Here is a 20,978-nt window from a genome sequence, read left to right as displayed (position 1 = left end):
TATCTAATCACTAAATTTAAATCTGATAAGTGCTTGAATGCCCATTTTTTAAAATTTAAAACAAGCATCGCCGAGAGAGGGCGCTATATATCCAAGATTTGAATATTTGAAATTTTCTCAGAGAAGTGCAGTTGGAAAAATATCTAACAGTCTCTACGCTTCAGTAAGACTGTCATATTAGATGATATTCGATTATCAATCACATTATTGACCCTTTACCAAAGCTACATTTCCCTCTATTTCCCTCTCTTTTTTCTTCTCTTCTTTTCTCCTCTCTTCTCTTCTATCTCCTCTCCTGTCCTCTCTTCTCTCCTGTCATTCTCTCTCCATCGCCGTTCTATATCTTACCCCCTCTTCCACTCTTGATCTTGTACAAGTGATCTCCATTATTGTTTTTCTTTTATTTCGCCTTTTGTCTCAGTTTCCTATTGATATTTTCATCACTTTTCATGTTTAATCTTCAAGCTCTCACCACTTGTTAAACTAGCTTTCAAAATTGAAACTCATCAACAAATACAAATGTAGACCGTTACGCACACCACTTTCATCATCAGATATTATTGGTATCGTATTCTTAAAATCCCGTTGTTGGATACTTGACCTGATTTTGTTCTTATGAAACCATAAAATCCCTTCATACATAAAATAAAATCCCATGTCCGCCCGTGCATCATCAACACTGGTCACCCCCATCCTCCGATCCAGCAATCTAGTAATCACGATTGAACAAATACACTAATTGTCAACAGTAATGATTTCCCTTGCCGATTAGCATCAAATATGTCACCATGGTAACCAAGGTAGATGGTCTAAAAGCCATGATGAGGTGAAGATCTAACCCCAAAAGAAATTCTTCTCTCGACCGTTATTGATTTCAACATGTATTTTTTCCCCAGTAAATTTGAGCATTGAAACAACATAAAATTGATTTTTCTTTGCAATTGTTATAAAAAAAAAACTTTATTCCACTCATCACCTTAATTATAAAAGCAAAGACAATTCCTACCAATGACTATGAATTTGTCCGACACTTTAGCCTTAACTGATGACAAATGATATTATTTATATTGGAAATATATCACGATCGTCATTATCGGCCTTGAATCCTCCATGGAGGCTGGGAGAAGTCTGGCCTTCTTGTCACCAATCTCCAGCGATATAAAAACTAGATAGTACCCTGTGGCGTAATGAGTCACAAATTTTGAGGGGCAAAGCAAAGGTACATGTATGTGGGGAAATCTCTATAAAAAAAGTAAGAGAGCAAATGTTTTGTACATAATATTCAATAGGATGTCTTATTTCACATGTTTTCGGAACATTTTTTTTCTCCCTTTCTCTGTTTCTTGGTCGTGAAACTTTTGGGGGCCAGAGACCACAAGCCCTTCAATCTATAACCCATGGATAACACCGGTCTCGCGGGAATATATAGCGAGTGCACTGAAAAATTGTATTTTTTAAAAAAGAAATTGGGAAAAGGGGTGAATGATTTTTATATGGTTTGATTCACACTTGATCTGGGTATTAAAAGCACAAAGAAATCACGTATGAATATCATTTAAATACAAAAAAGGGGAAAAACATCTTGCTCGGTTTTTTTTTCCAAAACACGCGGCAAAACGTATGGCAATAGAATTCCCCCCCCCCCGTTCTTTCGGAACTTCTTTTTCGAAAAGCATTTACAATGCGAGTTTCAAGACGCTTATTCTGCCTTTAAAAGGTAAGCATAAACGCAGTCTGTTCTAATGTTCATTGTCACATTCCCTTCCATCCTCTCTATACATCCTTTTCCCCTATCCCTTGCACATTTTCTTCCTTTATTTTTGATAAATTCATTGATTTTTATAAGCTTGGACACTTAACCGTATATTTCATCAATACGAATTATCCAGCTCGCTTAAACATTATGGTCAATAATTTGAAAATAAGGCGAAATCACAGTTTGTTAATTAGCAAACGTATCTCGTCTTGCATAATTAAACAAAGGGCATGTATACTGTGCCACCGTCATTCTGGCGGAATGGCATATTATCATTACTGGTGTTTTAGAACAAAGTATACATGTCAGACCATAATTTCTTCTCAACTGTTTCAAGCATGACATGACGTACTGCTGTTTCCATGGCCACGGGATATTTTCAGGTGGTGATATGATGAATGGATCATATCACAAAGTAATCTTCTTCTACCAGTACTGGGGCCCGTTGCAGAAAGAGTTGCAATCAAACGCAACTCTAAATGTCATGCGCAACTTGATTTTCAACCAATCAACAGCGCGCATTTTGGATTTGCGATTTATTTTTTTGACTTGCGTTTAAACGCAACTCTTTCTGCAACAGACCCCTAGGTAGATAAGCATAGAAAAGCATTATGCCCTTGGCCAACCAAACCCCAGGTGGTGAAAATTATTTCGAAGAACGGAAACACTTTTGGATACATGATTTAGGATGTCTATACCAAGTGTCACATAATATACAAAAAATGGCACCGGGGGACCACTCCGTTCAAAGTAAAGGTTTACATAAAATATTCACAAAGCAATCACTTTATATAAACGATTGCTCTTTACTAAACCGAACGTGAATTTGATCAGATTTACTTATAAACATCAATTTACCGGGGGGGGGGAATCGAAGAGAATATCAATGAAACTTTACTTTTTTGAAACTTGATTTTTTTTAGATTCTGAAAGGCTTGCGACACAAAGTTAAAATACAATACAAAAAAATGATTTACCAACCTTTTTAACTGAGGTGACAAGAGCTGAAATAGGGGCTGTTAGTTTTTGAATCCAGTCTTACTATACGAGACACTTCTTTAATTGTTGAATGTGCTATTTTAACACAATGAGACTGTTTGATATTGTTTTGTATGGTTTATTTCATCATTATATGACCTACGAAAAAAAATTCATGAAACCGAACGACGTCTTTCATTCAATTTATATCTACCATTTTTACCATAAGCTTTTCTTTTTTGAAATGATAATGATCAGGACAAAAGATATATGCATCTGCCTATATTTTCAAAGATAAACATTTGACTTATTTACGAAAGTTTTATCGTGTTCCTCGTGATGTTTACAATAATGATAGTAACTACATCAATTGAAATAAACTTCTTCGTCAATGTATTATACAGTGTGTATCAAAAAAAAGTTTACACTTAGAAAAAATCCTGTAAAATTATATATTTGTAATATTCTGAAGATTTTTTCACATTTTAACATTTGTACAGATCCATTTAAGCAAATGACGATATAACTGTCGAAAAATATTTCCGCTTGAGTGAGCACCACTCACTTTTGAAAAGTTAGTGAAAAATGATTTGCGCAGAACTTTGAAATAGTTATACGAATAAAGGTAGACCTTAGTCATGAAGAAAAAGTGGAATTTAGCTCGGAATAAATTTGAAGATATATTTTACCTTTTTTTAACTTGTTTCCTTGCCAAAAACACTTCGAAGAATGGATTGCACCCCACCCCACTTCCCCACATACTGAGGCCATCGTGACGATATTTGCTTTGCACTGAGCTGTGATTTACATGAAATGGCTTAGGCTTGATTTCCATTTTCTTAATCATTGCCAAGCTTCGGAAAAGTGTGGAGATACAACTATCAAATTAAAAATGAAATGTAAACCTACTTTAAATGATAAAATTTTAGTGAAAAATGCTGGAGATGTCTGATATAAACTTTTGTTCAGATTCAGTTGTGTCCTCAGATCCAGCTGGGACAAAAAGCGTAAAGTTTGTGCATACTAAGTGTTGAAATTTCAATTTGGGTGGCAAAATTATTACTAAATGCTTGAATGTATCCGTTTTATTTCAATTGACTAAAAGAGCAAAGGAATAGTATGAGAAATGTTGTGCAGGATAAGTTTGATTTCGCCCTTTCCCCTTGACACTGCCTGAAAACAAGCATTTCTGCGCAAACAGATTTCTGCGAGCTTTACAAACATGGACAGTGCTCACTCAAGTGTAACATTCTGTCAAAACTTTTAATTTCATTGGATAGATGAGACCCAAACCCAAGATCATATGTGAAAAATTACCCACATGCTGTATATTTTTTAATTCCCAGGGTTTTTTCAAAGTGTAAACTTTTTTTGATACGCACTGTATAACCCTGCATATTTCCATAGAAGAGGAGTTTCTACCATTATCGCTGGCAAAGGAATTTGGTAAATGTTACCTTCTTTTATGAAATAAAGATCATTATATAAAATGATGTTGTTGTTGATAATGATGATGATGATGATGATGATGGTTTAAAAGTTATACTACTGATGCTTAGCACTACTACTTCTACTACTACTACTACTTATACTTATACTTCTACAACTGATGCTGCTACTATAAGTGATGATGATGATGATAATGATGATGATGATGATGACAATAACGATAACATCATTAATCATCTTTATCATCTTTTTAAGCAATTGTTGGTAATGATAGTTGTTACGACTATAGAATAACGAAAATTGAAGTAACTTACTTAATGATCTACTTAGTGTATGATTGATAATAAAACATCCTATTTTCACGATGTAGTATAGCCAAAATAAGGAACTGGCGATTTCTTAAGATTCCTTCTTATTTGGTACATTAATACATCAGATGATACCACATACAATGAAGATCTATTCTATCATCGCAAAGGAACAAAAGATAATATACGTTGATGAGATACTCCTATACATATCAAACTAAATACAATAACTTAGTTAAGTGGGCACAAAAATCAGGTCAATAAAATTTCTTCAAAATTGTTTGTTTTCATAATTTTGAAATTATGCAAGCTTTAAGTATTGTCTCTTGTCTTGTAAATAATGTTCCCTTTCGATGACATAAACATTTTGATTATCTAAGGATGAACACAGGCCGACATGTATATTCCACTTTATGTCCATTACTTTCTCGACTACAGTTGCTTTATTATTCAAAGCTTTGAATCTATGATTTTTTTCTTCTGATTTTCCACTTCTTTATTTACACTTTGTGTTATTATATTAAACTTCAGCGTGATTGTACATACTTATCTCTCTAATTCCTGTTATTAGCCTGTAGAAAATCCATCTTAATTTCAGATTCCATCTAATTTATGGATTACTAGATCAGAACCTGGCCACGGAGGATTATTGTATTGTTACGGGGGGGGGGGGGGGTGCTGAGCATTGCCACAACACTCCAGTAACAGTCCTCCGTGGCCAGGTCCGTGTATTAGATATAAATATAATTTTGATGTTTTATGCCGTTTTATTGTACTTTGAATGTCTTCTCATGATACTCAATTTGATTTGATTATTACATATATTATTTGAAACAGGAAAAAACTAAACTGAAACTAAACTTTATTTTTCGAATGATTTCATTTAAATCTAATTATTTCCAGTGAGAGAGGGGAATATGTGATCATCATGATTCATGATAAAACTACATCATTGCTAACCAGACGTTATGCTGGAAGGAGCCTTACACTTACGACATGCATCTTTATTCACATCCCTTCATCGATCAGCAAAGTCAACAGTCGAATTCCTATCTAAATATCCTACCATATGGTACATGGTTTTGGAAACACTCAGAAGAAATCAGTCAAAAAAAATTAATCATTATAAAATAACATTAACAAATTGTGTATATTTGTATTAACAAGCCTCTGAAGTGTAAATTTAGTTTAAATGTCGTTTTCCTAGCTTCCGGTGAATAGAACGATGCTAGCTGTTAGTGCATCTCGATAAAGGGTTTCTCGTTCATCATACGTTTCAGATGGTTTCCTCGCACGATTCAGAAATCGCGCGAATCATGCACCTAAATATGCCAAACCAAAGAGTATTGCAGTGTGGGACAGCGAGCAAAATGGCGTACTCTTGACGTCGCTATGCTTTCCAACCAATCAGCGCGCTCTAGAAGATAGCATCTCATTAACTCCGTAGATGATCCTCATGTATTGATCGGTGTGTGTGTGTGTTGTGTATGAATGGCGGGTGGGATGCGTAGTTAAGGTATCTTCAACAACCTGTGTGAAGGCGAAGTGTGTACGTCCATCTCCCTTCTCCTCAACGCAGGCAAATGAAATTGAGTAAAACGGCATCAGTAAGAGTTAAAGAAGCCTGGTCCGCATACCTTGCGGATAACAATTACTTTATATCTTAAGAAGAAAGTAAATACATTTATGTTTTTACATTCGATAAGGAAACTAGGAAAAGAACTAAAGAATAAATTTTCGGGTTTGGACGACATTCGGGTGTTTCTTTTTTGGACGGTGGACGGATGATGATTGGAGATATGTCATGGAGAGAAGGGCTATGCTTTGGTGCCTTTTTAATGGTAGCAGTGGTGGTTTGCGTGGCGGGCAGTGAAAAGCATTACACCAATAGCTTCGTGGTAGAAGTTCAAGATGGCGACAACCCTCATTCTCTTGCCAAGAGACATAATCTTGATTATCTGGGACAGGTAAGATGTTTGCCAACAGAATGGTCACAATTCCCGTGTAATATTTTTTTTATCCACTTCCTTATAACACGCCTTTGTTGATTCAAACAGAGTAATGGACTATGCGCTGGAATCAATGAGCTGTGTAACCATTGCTAACACGACGGCCTATTATAATGTCGAAGCAGCTTGAAACGAAAGTCACCGTTATATGGCAAAAGTGTACAAAATTGTAAGTCGTGGTCATTTGCAACATTCAAGGTATGATCTGAACGCCAGTGACGTTAATTATATGAACGTCACATTAAAAAAAATAATACTAGTTAATTTAAAAACAAATATTGCATATGGAGAGACATGCATATTACGAGTCTTGCAAGGATCGACATCACAGTCTTTTAAGACAAATAACACTTATGTTGTCCAGGCATAAATTGATTAAACACGTGTGAATACACGTTTGAGCAGTCCAAACATCATCGGTTATGCCTTGGGCGTGTTAAAAGTGATCTAAAATGTGTATGATTCTTAATATACAAGCCCTCGATTAAGTGTATGATCGAATTTCTTTCTTCCATGGCACAATCAGGCTTATTACTACAAAACCCATTCTCGTTATTGCAATTTTAATCTCACTTCTCAAAACCGAGCCTGCACGTCATATATTCCAAGAACTGATAAAGTCTGAAATCTATACTTTTCAATATTCACCAATATTTGTTGTTTGCTGAGTGGAATTGCAGGCAGCAAAAAATGGCAAAATGGGTTGTTTCTTTCTCCTCTGAAGAATATATAAAATAGTGTAAGGACAATAGGGAAGAAAATAGGCGTTCTTTGTTCGCTACTCTGATCATTTAAAATTTATTGGTGTATTCTGTAAGAATACAATTATCTTCTGCGTACACCTAATCTTTTCTGTATCAGTAGGAAGGTTAAGGGATTTTATTGATTCAGTTCGCCTCCCATAGACATAGGGGAAACCATACATGATATAATTGAAGCTCTAGAAAAGCACACCGTTGAGAAGCAAAATTAAATACGCAAACGAATTTGCAATTGCAAACAGATCATTTTCTGTTTTACTTGTATTTCCATCACTTTAGAAGCCTTTGAAATATTGGATAAAGTACTTTACCCACTTAAAGGGATGGTCCGGGCTGAAAATATTTAATACATCTTAATATTTAATATCTTAATACATAGAGTAGAATTCACTGAGCAAAATGCTGAAAATTTCATCAAGATCGGAGAACAAACATTCAAGTTATTGAAGTTTAGAATTTATCAACATTTTGTGAAAACAGTCGTCATGAATATTCATTAGGTGGGCTGATGATGTCACATCTCCACTTTCCATTTTCTTATATGTTATTACATAAACTCATGATTTTTTAATTATTTCATACTTGTGTGAATAATATGTCTCCCTTATAATGAAATAAGTTGCAGCAATAAATATCTAATTCACTAAATCAGTTGTCAATGCGATTTTTTGAGTTCTCGGAGGAAAAAAATTGAATAAACCTAATGTCATATAATATAATAAAAAAGAATAAGTGGAGATGTGACATCATCAGCCCACCTAATGAATATTCATGACGACTGTTTTCACAAAATATTGCTAAACTTTAAAATTCAATAACTTTGTTATTTGTTATCCGATTTTGATGAAATTTTCGGCATTTTGCTCAGTGAATTCTACTCTATTTATCAAGCTATACTTACTTTCAGCCCGGACCATCCCTTTAAGGTTACAGAGTAAATTGCGTGTGGGTTTGTGTGTGTGAGGGGCGCGCAAACGAGGGGGCGTGTTGATGTGCTTGTGTACATTATGAAATAGATTGTGTAGCACTCGAGTATATGATACTAGTACACTGCGTATAACAAAATATGCATAGCAATATAGTATTATGTATGTTATTGTAAGTTATAATCTTACCATGTTTTTCACCCTGTTTTTACAATTTAATCAATCCAATAATTGTCTTTTCTTCATATTTTCCGATTGCAGAAAATTTCAATGAAATCAAATAATGCATTTCATGGCATTTAGATGTCTGTTATGAATAATTATTTAAGATAGGCCTATATTATGTTTATTGTCATGTTCCAAATGTAGATTGCATTGTTGAATTTATAAAATGTGTTGTCTTTATCATTTTGCAAGGCATGTAAACAAGAAGAATTTCCAATTATGGACAATAAATACTTATATTATGACAGTAATTATTAACACACACCCACACGTATTCACCCACCACTAATTAATTGCTGGAGAACTTATAAAAAGTACCTTCAATGAATTAAAATTTGATGGAAAGCCATATGAAATGGGGTAGTGGGATGATTGGCAGATAATTATCATCCCTTCCACAGAAGTGAGTTATGACGTGGGTGCTACGCGATAGAGAGTGGTATTTTAGTTTATTGTCAGACCTTTAAACATATATCTTTAAAATCCATGTATGAAACTTAAATTTGTCGTAAAATATGTAAGGGACTAGTGAAGACGTGAGTGATTACTGCTTTAAAGGTGTTCTTCATATACCGATCCCTGCATGAGTTTACCTTAGTCTCTATTGCTTGCAATTATTTCCTACAACATTGGCGCAATGAGCCAACAAAAATTGACCGGGGACAACGTGCCACATTTGGCAAAAGTCGCGGGCAAGCAGTATATACTCTATATATTGTTGAAATTCCTTTTGTTGAGCAAAATTTTATATCCAATCAAATATTTACGTATCGTTTCTTCTTTTGTCTTATTGTTACTCCGGTATAATCTAAGAAGTAAATCTTGTTGGTTTACAAATAATTCAATATCTATACGTGTGAACGACGAAACTGCTCATTATCAACCAAAAGAATCTGGTAGATTCTACGCAATAAATTGATTAGTTTTCATCATTTTGTCGATCGGGCACATATTATTCCCTAACACATTGGTCATTTATCCATTTTAAGAGTGTGGGAAGAACTGAATTAATTGAATATTGTGTAAATGTCCTTTGATTAATCGAAAAAAAAAATCGAGCTAGTTTTAAATTAATTGATAGTAGAATTACACTAGGTAATAAATAAGCCAGCGAACGTCAGAATTACTTTGACTGTGCCAAACATGGCCAAATAGACCAACATGTCTGTTTGTTTAGTGTCAGCTGCTTCGTTGCCCGGATCATATAACATTTCAGAAACACAAATTTCCAATACCGGTCAACTCGGGCAAATATATTGATCGTATTTTAGCTGGTATGTTTATTTTACATGTCTGTGTATTATGTTGAGGGGGTTCAATACCTGTGTAATAATGTTTTAATGTTATGCCATTTTTATTTTTCATTATTTATCTTTATTCATTAACTTGACGTAAAATAACGTTAAGTTTCCTTCGACTCTGCGATTTCGAGTGATTGAGCTATAAATTATTTCACATCATAGATTACGCATGGAGTTAAAAGTCAGACGAGACTATCGCTTGATGAATATGAAGGAAACGTTTACAACCAGTTAAAATGGACGAGAACAATTGTTGAAATACATGGAACCAAACAAATGAGTTACCTTTGCAATTTAGATTATTTTATCCTTGAAAAATGATCAATGTTCCCAGGAGAAAATCTACGCAAGCCATATTTAAAATTTAACACCAACTTATTGTGGTTTGGGTCGTAGAAAACGTCAATAAAATATTTTTTGTCGCAGGGGGTAGTGTGGGCCTTAAAGTTTCTTGAATGACCCAGTCTTTAACACATAAATATGACAAAATAAAAATGTATAAGCTCAGAAAGTAATAGGTTTGACATTGCCTTAAAAGCACATTATCTCCTTATTATACCATTAAGTTTATATAATCATACGACACTAATTATCAAAGCACAAAATTTTCACATGGTCTTGAAAGAAATCTACCTCAGTCCCAAGGGAGATGTTCCCCCGTGGGAGGTAGAATTATATGAAATATATAATATCATTTTTTTCTCATTTATTTCATAGGTGCTCCTTCCTACTGACTCATAATACCGAATAGGTCACGGTTTCAATGTACTGAACCCCAGTGACTCTCAAGTAAAATTGGAATCACTTTACCCATATTTTTAACAGACCAGAGAGAGTTATTTTCAAAATCGGAGATTATTATCTGCGTTGAATCCATTAATAACGCTAACCTGCTAACCGGAAGTAGTGTGCTTTGGAGAATGATTGAAATATGTGTCACTTGTATCGTTCAAATTCAACGAACATAACTTGATTTGCAGCCATTATAAATGACATTGTCTTCAATATTAATACTGCATGAATATCATATACCACAGTCATCCCAAGATAGCAATCCTCTATCCTGATATTTAACCATATGTGGGCATAGGCATCCTTGCTCTCTCTTGATGAGGTAACTTCGTTTCGAAGTCCACCCTCCAATTTCGTTGTGAGTCCTTTTATTGCATCTCTTCGCAATTCCGGGGAGCGTTTTATAAAGAACATTGCAGGTGATTTTCACAGCCGAATTTGCTCTCCGCCAATCAGATTCAATAAATTTCAGTAGCTTATAGCAGTTGCCTTTGAAAATCACTGAGATGAGGATTCGTGAAACACTTCCCTATATTGTCCCTCAGAGCAAAGCCATCTTCAGAGTGCCAATCCGATAGAGAGGCTGGGAGGTCAGAAAAAGCCAAAGGCGAGTCGAAGAAGAGCTCTTTAATTTTCTGTCGATGGAAGTATAAACATTTTGTTTCTTTAGAGAAAGGGACGAACAAAGGTTCCAAAGCAATTACAGAAAGTAAAACCTAGTCAGTGGTAAATGTGACAAACGATTGAACTTGAGGGTGTATTCGTGTAACATCAGGTTTATGTCACAACCTTCGAAAGAAAACCAAGACCGACCGAGGCAATTCTGTTATTTCAAATTACATACCATCGGTCGGTTTGGAATCGATATCGTTTAGTGTGTAAATGTGGTATATGGTTCGTGACTTAATGGTCGACACTTAAAATGTTGGGCAACATACTGTCCACTGTGTTAGGTAATGTATATTATATATATGTGTGTGTGTATATAGACAGGGTAATTATTTTCCAATTGAGCAAATTTATCACCCAGTTGTTAGTTTTTATTACCCAATTTGGACAGATTTTAACCAATAGTTGTATGGACAGTATGTTGCCCATGGTTGGTTAAAAGTTGCATCGCTAAATCGACGCTATACAGAAAACCGACATTACGTCATTACCAATGGCGGCAGACCAGAAACAAAAATCGATTTCGTTAGTGTAACTGTGCCATTCGATAACGAAGAAAAATGAAAGAGAAAATGATACGCCAGTTTTCCCGCAATTCCAAAACATCCTGCATGTGCATTAATGTTTATATATGTAATAATGATAAATAATAAATAACATTTATAAAGCGCTTAATACGCATTGTTTCTGAGTACAAAAATGTCATGCTAAGTGTCATAAACAAATGTTAATTAACAATAGTCTTGCTTGGCGATTAACAGAAAATTAAAATCGAATTAGACTTTGACATATTATTGACAAAACAACTGAAAAATAATGTAAAAAACGAAAAAGGAAATTACAAAGCATCAATATTGAAAACAACAAAGGAAAACGTTGGACGTATGACATTGTGGAAAAAACAGGAAACGTACATTTGAAGGAGACTGAATTTCGTGATTATATAACTGTTATAATCATTATTTAAATTTGAATCACGATTTCATTGTTGCTACTCATATCACGCAAAGCTCGCATTTTTGTTCCCATGGCGCTCCAAGAAAGTAAAATGTGCTCATGAACAATTGGAATTCTCCGGAAGGTAATAGACCATTATTTGCATCGTTCACGAAAGAGGACTAAACAGACTTTCAATGAAGAATACAGAAATTAATTTCTCCTCTTTAAACTGAGCTCCTTGAACAACAATGGAGATAAGAGCTTCATATGGAAGCAATTTCTCAAACAAATGTCATTATGAAGCAATAGGCTATATATAATCCGGACTGTGATATCCCTTTCCCAACGACCATAACGTGGTGAGATTAAACAACCCTACCTTAATCATTTTATTACAACCATTTTCAGAACAAGTGGCATTCCCTAGTAATAAAGTTAGAACTTAATCATATCACCTTAACCATCAATGAATCCTTAACAAATTATTTGGAAGTCGGTTAAAATCCCCTTTACTAAAAATGCCTCAACCATCTTAAAGAGCATCATGCAGCCAAATCCTCAATTACTCTATTCTGGTCATGAGCCGTTACTCTAACTGAAAAAAAATTGGTCCTGTAGTTTAATGATATGTACCAAATAGAGTTCACGTACTACTCTCTGAAATATTAATAACACAGATATCATGTTGGTAAAGAAAAAACGATTGTAACATGCTTAAAACATATCTTAAAGAGATACATCCTGTGATATAATCGAATAAAATGGCCGATCAAATTTTCTGTCAATACTTATTATTAATCCGTAGAGCTATAGCTCTATGATTTAACATTTCAGTTTGTTACGAGCAGGCGCGATTCTAGGAGGAAATGGACTCTGCCCCATTTGGCGCAAAATTGTACGTAAGTTAGAACGCTGCATTGGATAGGGGCACCCTTTTCTGCCAATTGGATGTTTGTATGGATATTGGCTCATTTTGAAGTGAATACTGTTTTCCTTGTCAGTTTTTTTCAGAGATGATTATGTCTGTATGTTTGTTGAGTGGTTTCCTTGGTTTTTTTTTTCATTTTATGGTTGTAAAGACCCTTTGTTGCCCCAGCTCTTTTATGAAATCCTTGATATATCCCCGAGTCCAGCTTCATGAAAATTTTATAATAACAAACGGACGATTTCTACATTCAAACAAGTTTACGATCAGCTGATCAAATCTAACCTGTTACCTACATTTTTATTTAATTATATAAGTTTTATTTGTTTATGAAGCGGGCTCTACTAAAGAAGTATATTATGCAAAACAGATGCTCCATCACTTTATAGGTCAGAGTCACTTGAAAAATAGACCATTCCACCTGCATTCCTCGATACAAGAGGTTGTAACTATTTTCCTTGTGCATTTTAGGTGTCAAGTAGGATCAGAAAGATTGAGGTATCACTTTCTGGGTTGTCAAGATGACGGATCAAGCTGGGATTTCACTTGTGATAAAGTCTAATGTTACACAAGTCATTTTCAGATGGGTTTCTCCCCATGACAGAGATGAACGATCGGTGATGTTGCTCTTGATGTACACAGTTGTTGTTGTTGTTTAGATGCCTGTTGACAATATGATATTCAAACAGCTGTTACGATTCATTTGGTAAGATCTGTGGAGATTTCTCCCATGTTTTAGATGATCAAAACAAGATATTGTTTTCTCTTTTTTGTGGTTGTTGATGTTTAGATACTTGTTGACATTTTAATGTCCTAATTACTGATAACGTATGCTTCGTCCGATCTGGGGGTCCGTTGCAGAAAGAGTTGCGTTTAAACGCAAGTCAAAAAATCAATCGTAAGTCCCAAATGCGCGCTTTTGATTGGTTGAAAATCAAGTTGCGCGTGATTTTTAGAGTTGCGATTAATTGCAACTCTTTCTGCAACGGGCCCCTGATTGAATATCGTCGTGGATAACAGAGGGCGTATCCGATATGATGTGGGAATTGGAATCTAAGATCAGACGGAGACGTGGGTGCTTAATCTTCTTTGAAAATTTTTAAACGGGGTAGATGACGTATATAGGGTCTTGTAAATTCAGAAGGAGGTGAGGGAATGGTTAAGGCGTTACAAGTGAATGACATTTAGTTGTGTTTTTTTTTTGTTCAAATGAATGAGATAGACAAAGACAAGAATACCATGGACGGTGAATAAGACCACGGTGCCGTCTACTTTCTTGAGATATAAATATAAATGGTATAATTGGTATAGTGTCGAAAATCTGTCTATCTGACGGTCAATCGGATCGGTCTCAGTCTAGCCACTAACCCGTCTCTGTGGTCTAGTGGTTAAGGCACCGGCGTTCAAGGCTGGGGGCCCGGGTTCGATTCCCGGCAGAGACATTTTTTCGGCATCACCAATTTTTTCAAAGGGTAGATAGCTCTTGGGAACCTTGATTTAAGCTACGCCTACCATTTTTCTCTTCATCCACTTCTTTACAATATATATATATATATATATATATATATATATATATATATATATATATATATATAGTGTGATGATAAGTTTACTTCTACCAATCGCTGTTGAGTGAATATTAAACATAATGAGATGAGGCGAGGCCAACTCTATCTCTTTCCTAAAGAACGAGATAGGGTACGGTCATACTCTCATAGTCTGTAATTACAGACGCTTCTGACGAAGTCTCAATTAAAAGACGAAAGCTAAAGCAAATAAATGGTGTCCTGCGTCATCTGTTGAGTTGGCCTCGCCTCATCTCATGTATATATATATATATAAATATATTGCTGAATATTCTCTCCAATTCTGTTTGCGTTTTTATTCACGCAATGCTATAAATAACAAAATGATCGAAATACGAATAGACTCTTTAATCAATGTTATTCCATTCATTAATAGCTCATTAACATAATTACGTATTGTTAGGTTTGGTCCGGGCAGTGATTGTGCCTTGACTTGAATAGGTCCCTTTATGAATGCCCTGGGCAGTGATCCGTTGCTTTTGACCAGATACTTGGCATGTTTTAGGGAAAGGATGTGTGTGCCTATAAGCAAGCATTCAATAGTTGTCCATTAGATTTTAAATACGCATCTTCAGACTTCAGAATTCGTAAGCTACGTAGCCTACTAAATGACATGCGAATAGGTGTGTGTGTGTGTATTTGAGTTTTGTCAGACGTGTATCAATCAGGTATGATTATTTACGCCTGGGACCGACCTTTAACGTCACCATCCGAAAGACGTGATCAGGGCTCGAACCTCGAACCTCTGCAATGGGGAGAGAAGGACCAAGAGCTGGGACGATGGCGTCCCAACTGATACAGAAAAGTGACTTGACGTTTTGAAGTGGCGCATAGTGGCTAGAGATAGAACGACACTGAAAGAGGTGGGAATAGACAAAGAGAGAATAAATTCATCATGAACACAAAAAGAAGGATTAAATTATATTCTGGCAAGTGGCTCCTTAATAATGTTGACCAAAATCGGATATATTTGATGCCGTATTTTTTGTTTCTTTCAGGTCTTAAAACACCAGAAAAACCTCCATCATTTTGTGAAACGATCTGTGAAGGATGCACCCCATAGTCGTCGACAAAGAAGAAGCATTGATGATGCTGCCACTCTACTCAAACAAGACCCTATGGTAAGAAACATCTATCTGACCATTATCACTGGCCCACTTTAAAAACCTCACCGGAAGAGGCAGAATATTTGGACCACCTAAACAAAAGAAAACTTATAGGTTTCCGCAATTTTAGCCTGAAGCACTTTCCTATGAACATAATCCTGACAAATAAACAAAAATATTAATAGTGATAATAAATGAATAAAAAAGGTGGTTACTCTGCTCCCTGCGTCCCTACGACATGTACGCTAGTGTCCACGGTGGAGTGCCAAATGCGGCGTACGTGACTTGTATATATGTCAAAATACGTGCGACAGCTTACCATCACACGTGATTGACGAACAATGCTCCTCTCTTTGTAGTTGTTATGTTACTGATAATGCATGCCTGAACAAACGTCTGGTATCATGATGCGATCTGCTGGTAAAATACCATGACGTCGTTCATCTGAGTTAAAATATAACTGGTGCATGGTGGTAAAATAACAAAAAATCGTACACGTAACATAGTTCACAAAAGGGCTCATGTTGAATTTTGTCTATTGAAATCATCATAGTCACGGCCCTGGGGAGCGGGGTGCTACGTATAATGATGGGCAGCCCCCTTGGAATTCCGGTTGGTATGCTAAAATGTATAAATTTTACCGAACTTACCTATGTTTTTAGTATATTTTTTTTCATATATTCTAGGGGGGGGGGACTTTTCAAACTTTTTTCTGAGCCAAATCACCTTCATTTTCGAGTGAACCCAACATTTTTTTTCAACAACCAGCATTCCCCCTTCTTAAAAAAATCGTTTCCGTATGCTAGCAGTAAAAAAAGGGAGATCGGGTTTACACATATTAGATTAGGGCATATCACCAAACGTGACATGACTGTCTCGGATAACCAGTTTAAATATCAAGTCACATGATTTCAGTACAAAGTTGCAAATACGGAGGTGCCCCTGCAGCATTAGCATACCTCCCTCCCTGATGAGTCACAACTGATCCCTGACGAGCATTTGAAGTTGAAAATCTTTTTTTTTTTTTTGCTTATCAATTTTTTTTTCTGGTACGATTTCCTTTTATTTGTGATTGGTCTTTTTTTCTTTTTTTTTTGCTTGTCAATTTTTTTTTCCCCCCTTGGAAAATCCTAGGTACACCACTGCCCTGCTGGCTGCAGCGCTTATCGTCTTACAAATTTCAATTCATCAGGTGAAAAACATTAAAACTATGTTTAGATATCAAATAACCATTCTTCCATTAACAGAATTAAAATCTACATTCACGAGCTTAAATGTGTGTTTCCATAGAGCAATGTCTCTTGTCTTGTATTTATATTTTCACTTGAACTCGCGTGTTTTTATGTGATGTTCCAATATCCTGAACAGGGGCAAGAGGGCAGCAATGAGAGAAAAATAAAAGTCGTCTGATCTGCGATAATTATCAAAATGAGGTCGAGGCTTTATAATGGTGTATTATTTAAAACCCCATTATTTATCACCCTCCAGCGCCATGGCTGATACACTGCTGTAGACAGTTTAATATTCATTCCACGACAGTCTTAAACTAATGGCAAAACTCTAAGGCCCATGGCCATGAAAGTCATGATTTGAAACGTTGATAAAGGGTCAAAATGTACAGAAATCTCCAATAATGGGCTTTGGGGTTAATTCTTTGGAGCCTGGTAGTATCGAAAACTGTCTACCAGTATGACAATTTCAATAAGTTTACAGTCAGTGATGATTTCAATAACATTATTCGACAATCATATTGAATTAATTAAAGTAAAGAGCACTCGATTTGTACTTTATTAAATTCCCCTTGTATTTCTATTAGTATCTTAGCATTTCCCGACTGGTATGTATCACGTCAGAAATGGCACTTCTTAATTACTTTGATATAAAAAGTAGATGTTGACATAATAATAATAATATGATAACGATTCTTAAGATATATCTGTACTAGCAAAGTCTACACATTTCATGTTTATGTTATGGTAAGCATGTACAATTAGACGATGAGGAAATATGTGGTTACATAACAAAAGCATTATCAAAATTAGTGAGTTGATTGATAATCAACGATTCGGAATTTATTGATTGCTCAAAAATAACTACATTGTACCTTATTGCAAACTGTTCATTTATGAAAAATGCATGTATTTGGCCTTTTCTACGGCAAATACTGTTTGAAGACAAACTTTCTAATATTTCATCATCTTCCATTTTTATCAATAATAAATCTTTCCTATTCGTTTCATGAACAATAATCTTTCATTTTTCTAAATAATGCCAATCTTGCGATTAGTTCCTTGTCTTTATATTTTCAAAATATCCATTTTTTTTTCAAAATATCAAATATGAGATGCTTGTTTTGCTTCAATTTGTAACCCGATTCTTTAATATGATTTCAATCAGAATAAAGACTTTCATGAAACCTGGCTGAAATTGAAAAAAAAAACGGCAGTGGGAGAGTTTCAATTTTCGGAGATATAACTTCCAAAAACAAAATAATTATTTTGGGGGGATATGTAATACCAATAAACAGTTCAAAATTCCAATCTTCTATTTTATTTTCTCTTTAAGAATTCGACTGTTTTTCATGGTTTTAATGGTATGTTTATAGATACGGACATTATTTTTTAGTGTCAAATTTTTCAAATGGTTAGGCTGAAACAGCGCTCTGAAAATAAGAACAAAGGGCAGACTTTGTAACCAGATTTATACAAGGTAGTTCAACGCTTTAATAATGATATTGATAAAATGAAAAACCCTCTTTAAACCAATTATCCTCATGCAATAGAAAAATGAATGTACGTTACCAGGGTAACGATGACGTCATTGCATTAGTACATCAGAGCCCGATGTAACGCAGTACTGATCCCTCTTGTATATCACCCTGGATAGTGCAGGGTCGGAGTGTGAAAATTATGTCTTTCAGGGCATCGAAAAAATAGTTCTCAGGAATTGTTCTTTTTGTAATGATCATAATTCACTCGCAGTCAAGGCAAGCATCCAAAATACGTATTCATTGATGAATCAAATTGATCTGTTTCTTATATTTTATGTTGCTCCTATGACGTTAAAATTCAACAATGTCAAGTTCCCCACCAATATTAGCTTAAACGAAATGTATAAACTATGTTTTAAATAGCACGGTTTATTTTATAATATCATTTCCTCAATATAAAGTGGCATCGAATTTTAATTGACGTTTTATGGCTAAAACAACTCCCAAAATAATATAATAATGATGATGATAATAATTGACAATAGGTACATTAATGATGATGATGATGAATAAAAAAATGTAATAAAGCAGATACAAACCATTTAAACCATTGAATTTAAAACAATAGCGAGATTGTCGTTTATTGAGGAGCCAAAAGTAAAGGCATATTCGATGATGTTCGCATTCTCAGAAAAAATGTAACATAAATTGAGTTGAATCACACACAATAACAGATTGCAAGTATACGCAATTTGATCGTTGGTTTTATGATAATTTCCCATTTGTAATGAATGCTTCGTTTTGATATGCTTGACAGCAATGACATGACAGGAAGAAAAATTATGGATATCTGATCTTAAGCCTGTAGTCATAACGGCATAATTATTTCTTGCTTTATGTAAGAAAATGACTTTGATTGATGTTTAATGATAGATATTGCGCTTGCTCTACTTGTCAAGCTTGTAAAAGGAAAAGAGTCTGCATGCGTCATAGAAATGTTTCCATAGCATATGGACGATTTGAAAGCGCGGGAAAGGTAAGAGCACTTGGGGCAAAATGCGATTAAGTCTGATAACATAAAGGTCATTCTTGCCCAACATATGGCTGCAGTGCTGTATATTCTTGGTTTTAACTACACATTCCCTGCTATTAACACATCCAAGCCCGGTGTTAACCGGTGTACGTACAGGGTAAAATCAGTCATTTTCATCCAGTGTTCAGTTTAGTGTTAATTGAACACCGATGCATGTTATTTACAACTTTTGGCTAATTCTTCAACATTGTTCGGTGCTATATGTTCAATCTCTAGGTTTTAATTGTAACACCTTAGGGAGTTGTCCTTTAGGGACACCAACTGATGTCGGTTGAAACACTCGAATATTAAAATTATGCTTTATGGATATTACGTACTTTACTGTACAGCGCGTCCCAAAAAAATGTCCCTCTGTCATAGGACTGGATTAATTCTAAAATGTGGAAGGATTCTCAAATAAATGTTCATGAGTAGAAAGCTCATTTCATGATCTAACTTCTATGAAAATTTCATTGGTCGCGCTTCAGCGGTTTTGAATACACACTCTGTTACGTAACAGTGGTGCATTTTAGCCCATTCCAAGTTTGCAGTATTGATGCATTTCTTCATTTGTCTATGGCATGTTAACCCCCATTCTTACATCTAGGATCTTAGCAGGGATATTTCCCTAATCATATCCAGGCTCGATCATTAAATCATAAACTTGAGCATGTTCAGAAGGACAAGAAACATAAAAATTAAGTTTGTTTGATGATTGATAAGGGGAATCAGTGCACCAATTTTAAAGAAAATGTGAATGATGGATGGGTAAAATAAGCTGAAAAAAGGGGAATCCACAAGTTAATCACCCTTTGCGTAAAGGATTTTTACCATAGAAAATTTTGACTTTTTCTTTTAAAAAGTTACATTGAATTATTAAACTTGACCTCAGTAGCTTATTAACAAAAAAAAATAAATTAAAACAAAGATGCAGTATTGTTGGAATTATGCATGAAACAGACATGACCTGTTGTCTCAATCATTGTGCATCTCCCGTTTATCAAACATGAAATGTACTGTCAAATACTGTTTTCGCCCTTCTGAACATGCTCCAGGTTGTGATTTGACGAGCTTGGTTAGATCATGGAGATTTCCCTGGTCAGATCAGGGAATTCCTTGGTCAGAGCATGGACCTACTATGGTCAGAGCAAGGAGATAGAGTTAATATCTCCTTGGTCAGAATGGTCAAAGGGGGTTGATATGCAAGAAAATGCAGAACACAGAGCAGTGCTGCATGCATGCAAACTTGGAATGGGCTGAAAAGCACCACTGTTACATAATAGGCTGTGTATTCAAAACCACTGAAGCGAAACCAATTAAATTTTTATAGAAGTTAGAACAAGAGATGGGCTTCCTATATCCATACATTTCATTGAGAATAATTTTTATTTTTGGAAGTTATTTAGCCGCATATCAGAGGGACATTTTTTTGGGACGCGCTGTATATGCTTCTATTAACCTCTTCA

At 35.2% G+C, this 20,978-nt stretch overlaps 1 protein-coding gene across 1 annotated transcript in view; it reads left to right on the top strand.

Moving 5' to 3' along the window:
- Window positions 1-6,029: 6,029 nt before the first annotated feature.
- Window positions 6,030-20,978, top strand: part of LOC121418474 (neuroendocrine convertase 2-like) — a 39,574-nt gene continuing 24,625 nt past the window's right edge. Inside the window, exons 1-2 of the mRNA XM_041612377.1 lie at window positions 6,030-6,458; window positions 15,623-15,745. Coding sequence (XP_041468311.1) covers window positions 6,276-6,458; window positions 15,623-15,745 — 306 coding nt within the window. The 5' untranslated portion in view covers window positions 6,030-6,275. The remainder of the gene's footprint in view (window positions 6,459-15,622; window positions 15,746-20,978) is intronic.

The sequence above is a fragment of the Lytechinus variegatus genome, chromosome 7 (assembly GCF_018143015.1).
Source record: "Lytechinus variegatus isolate NC3 chromosome 7, Lvar_3.0, whole genome shotgun sequence".
Lineage (NCBI taxonomy): Eukaryota > Metazoa > Echinodermata > Echinoidea > Temnopleuroida > Toxopneustidae > Lytechinus > Lytechinus variegatus.
This window is presented reverse-complemented; position numbering and strand designations above follow the sequence as displayed.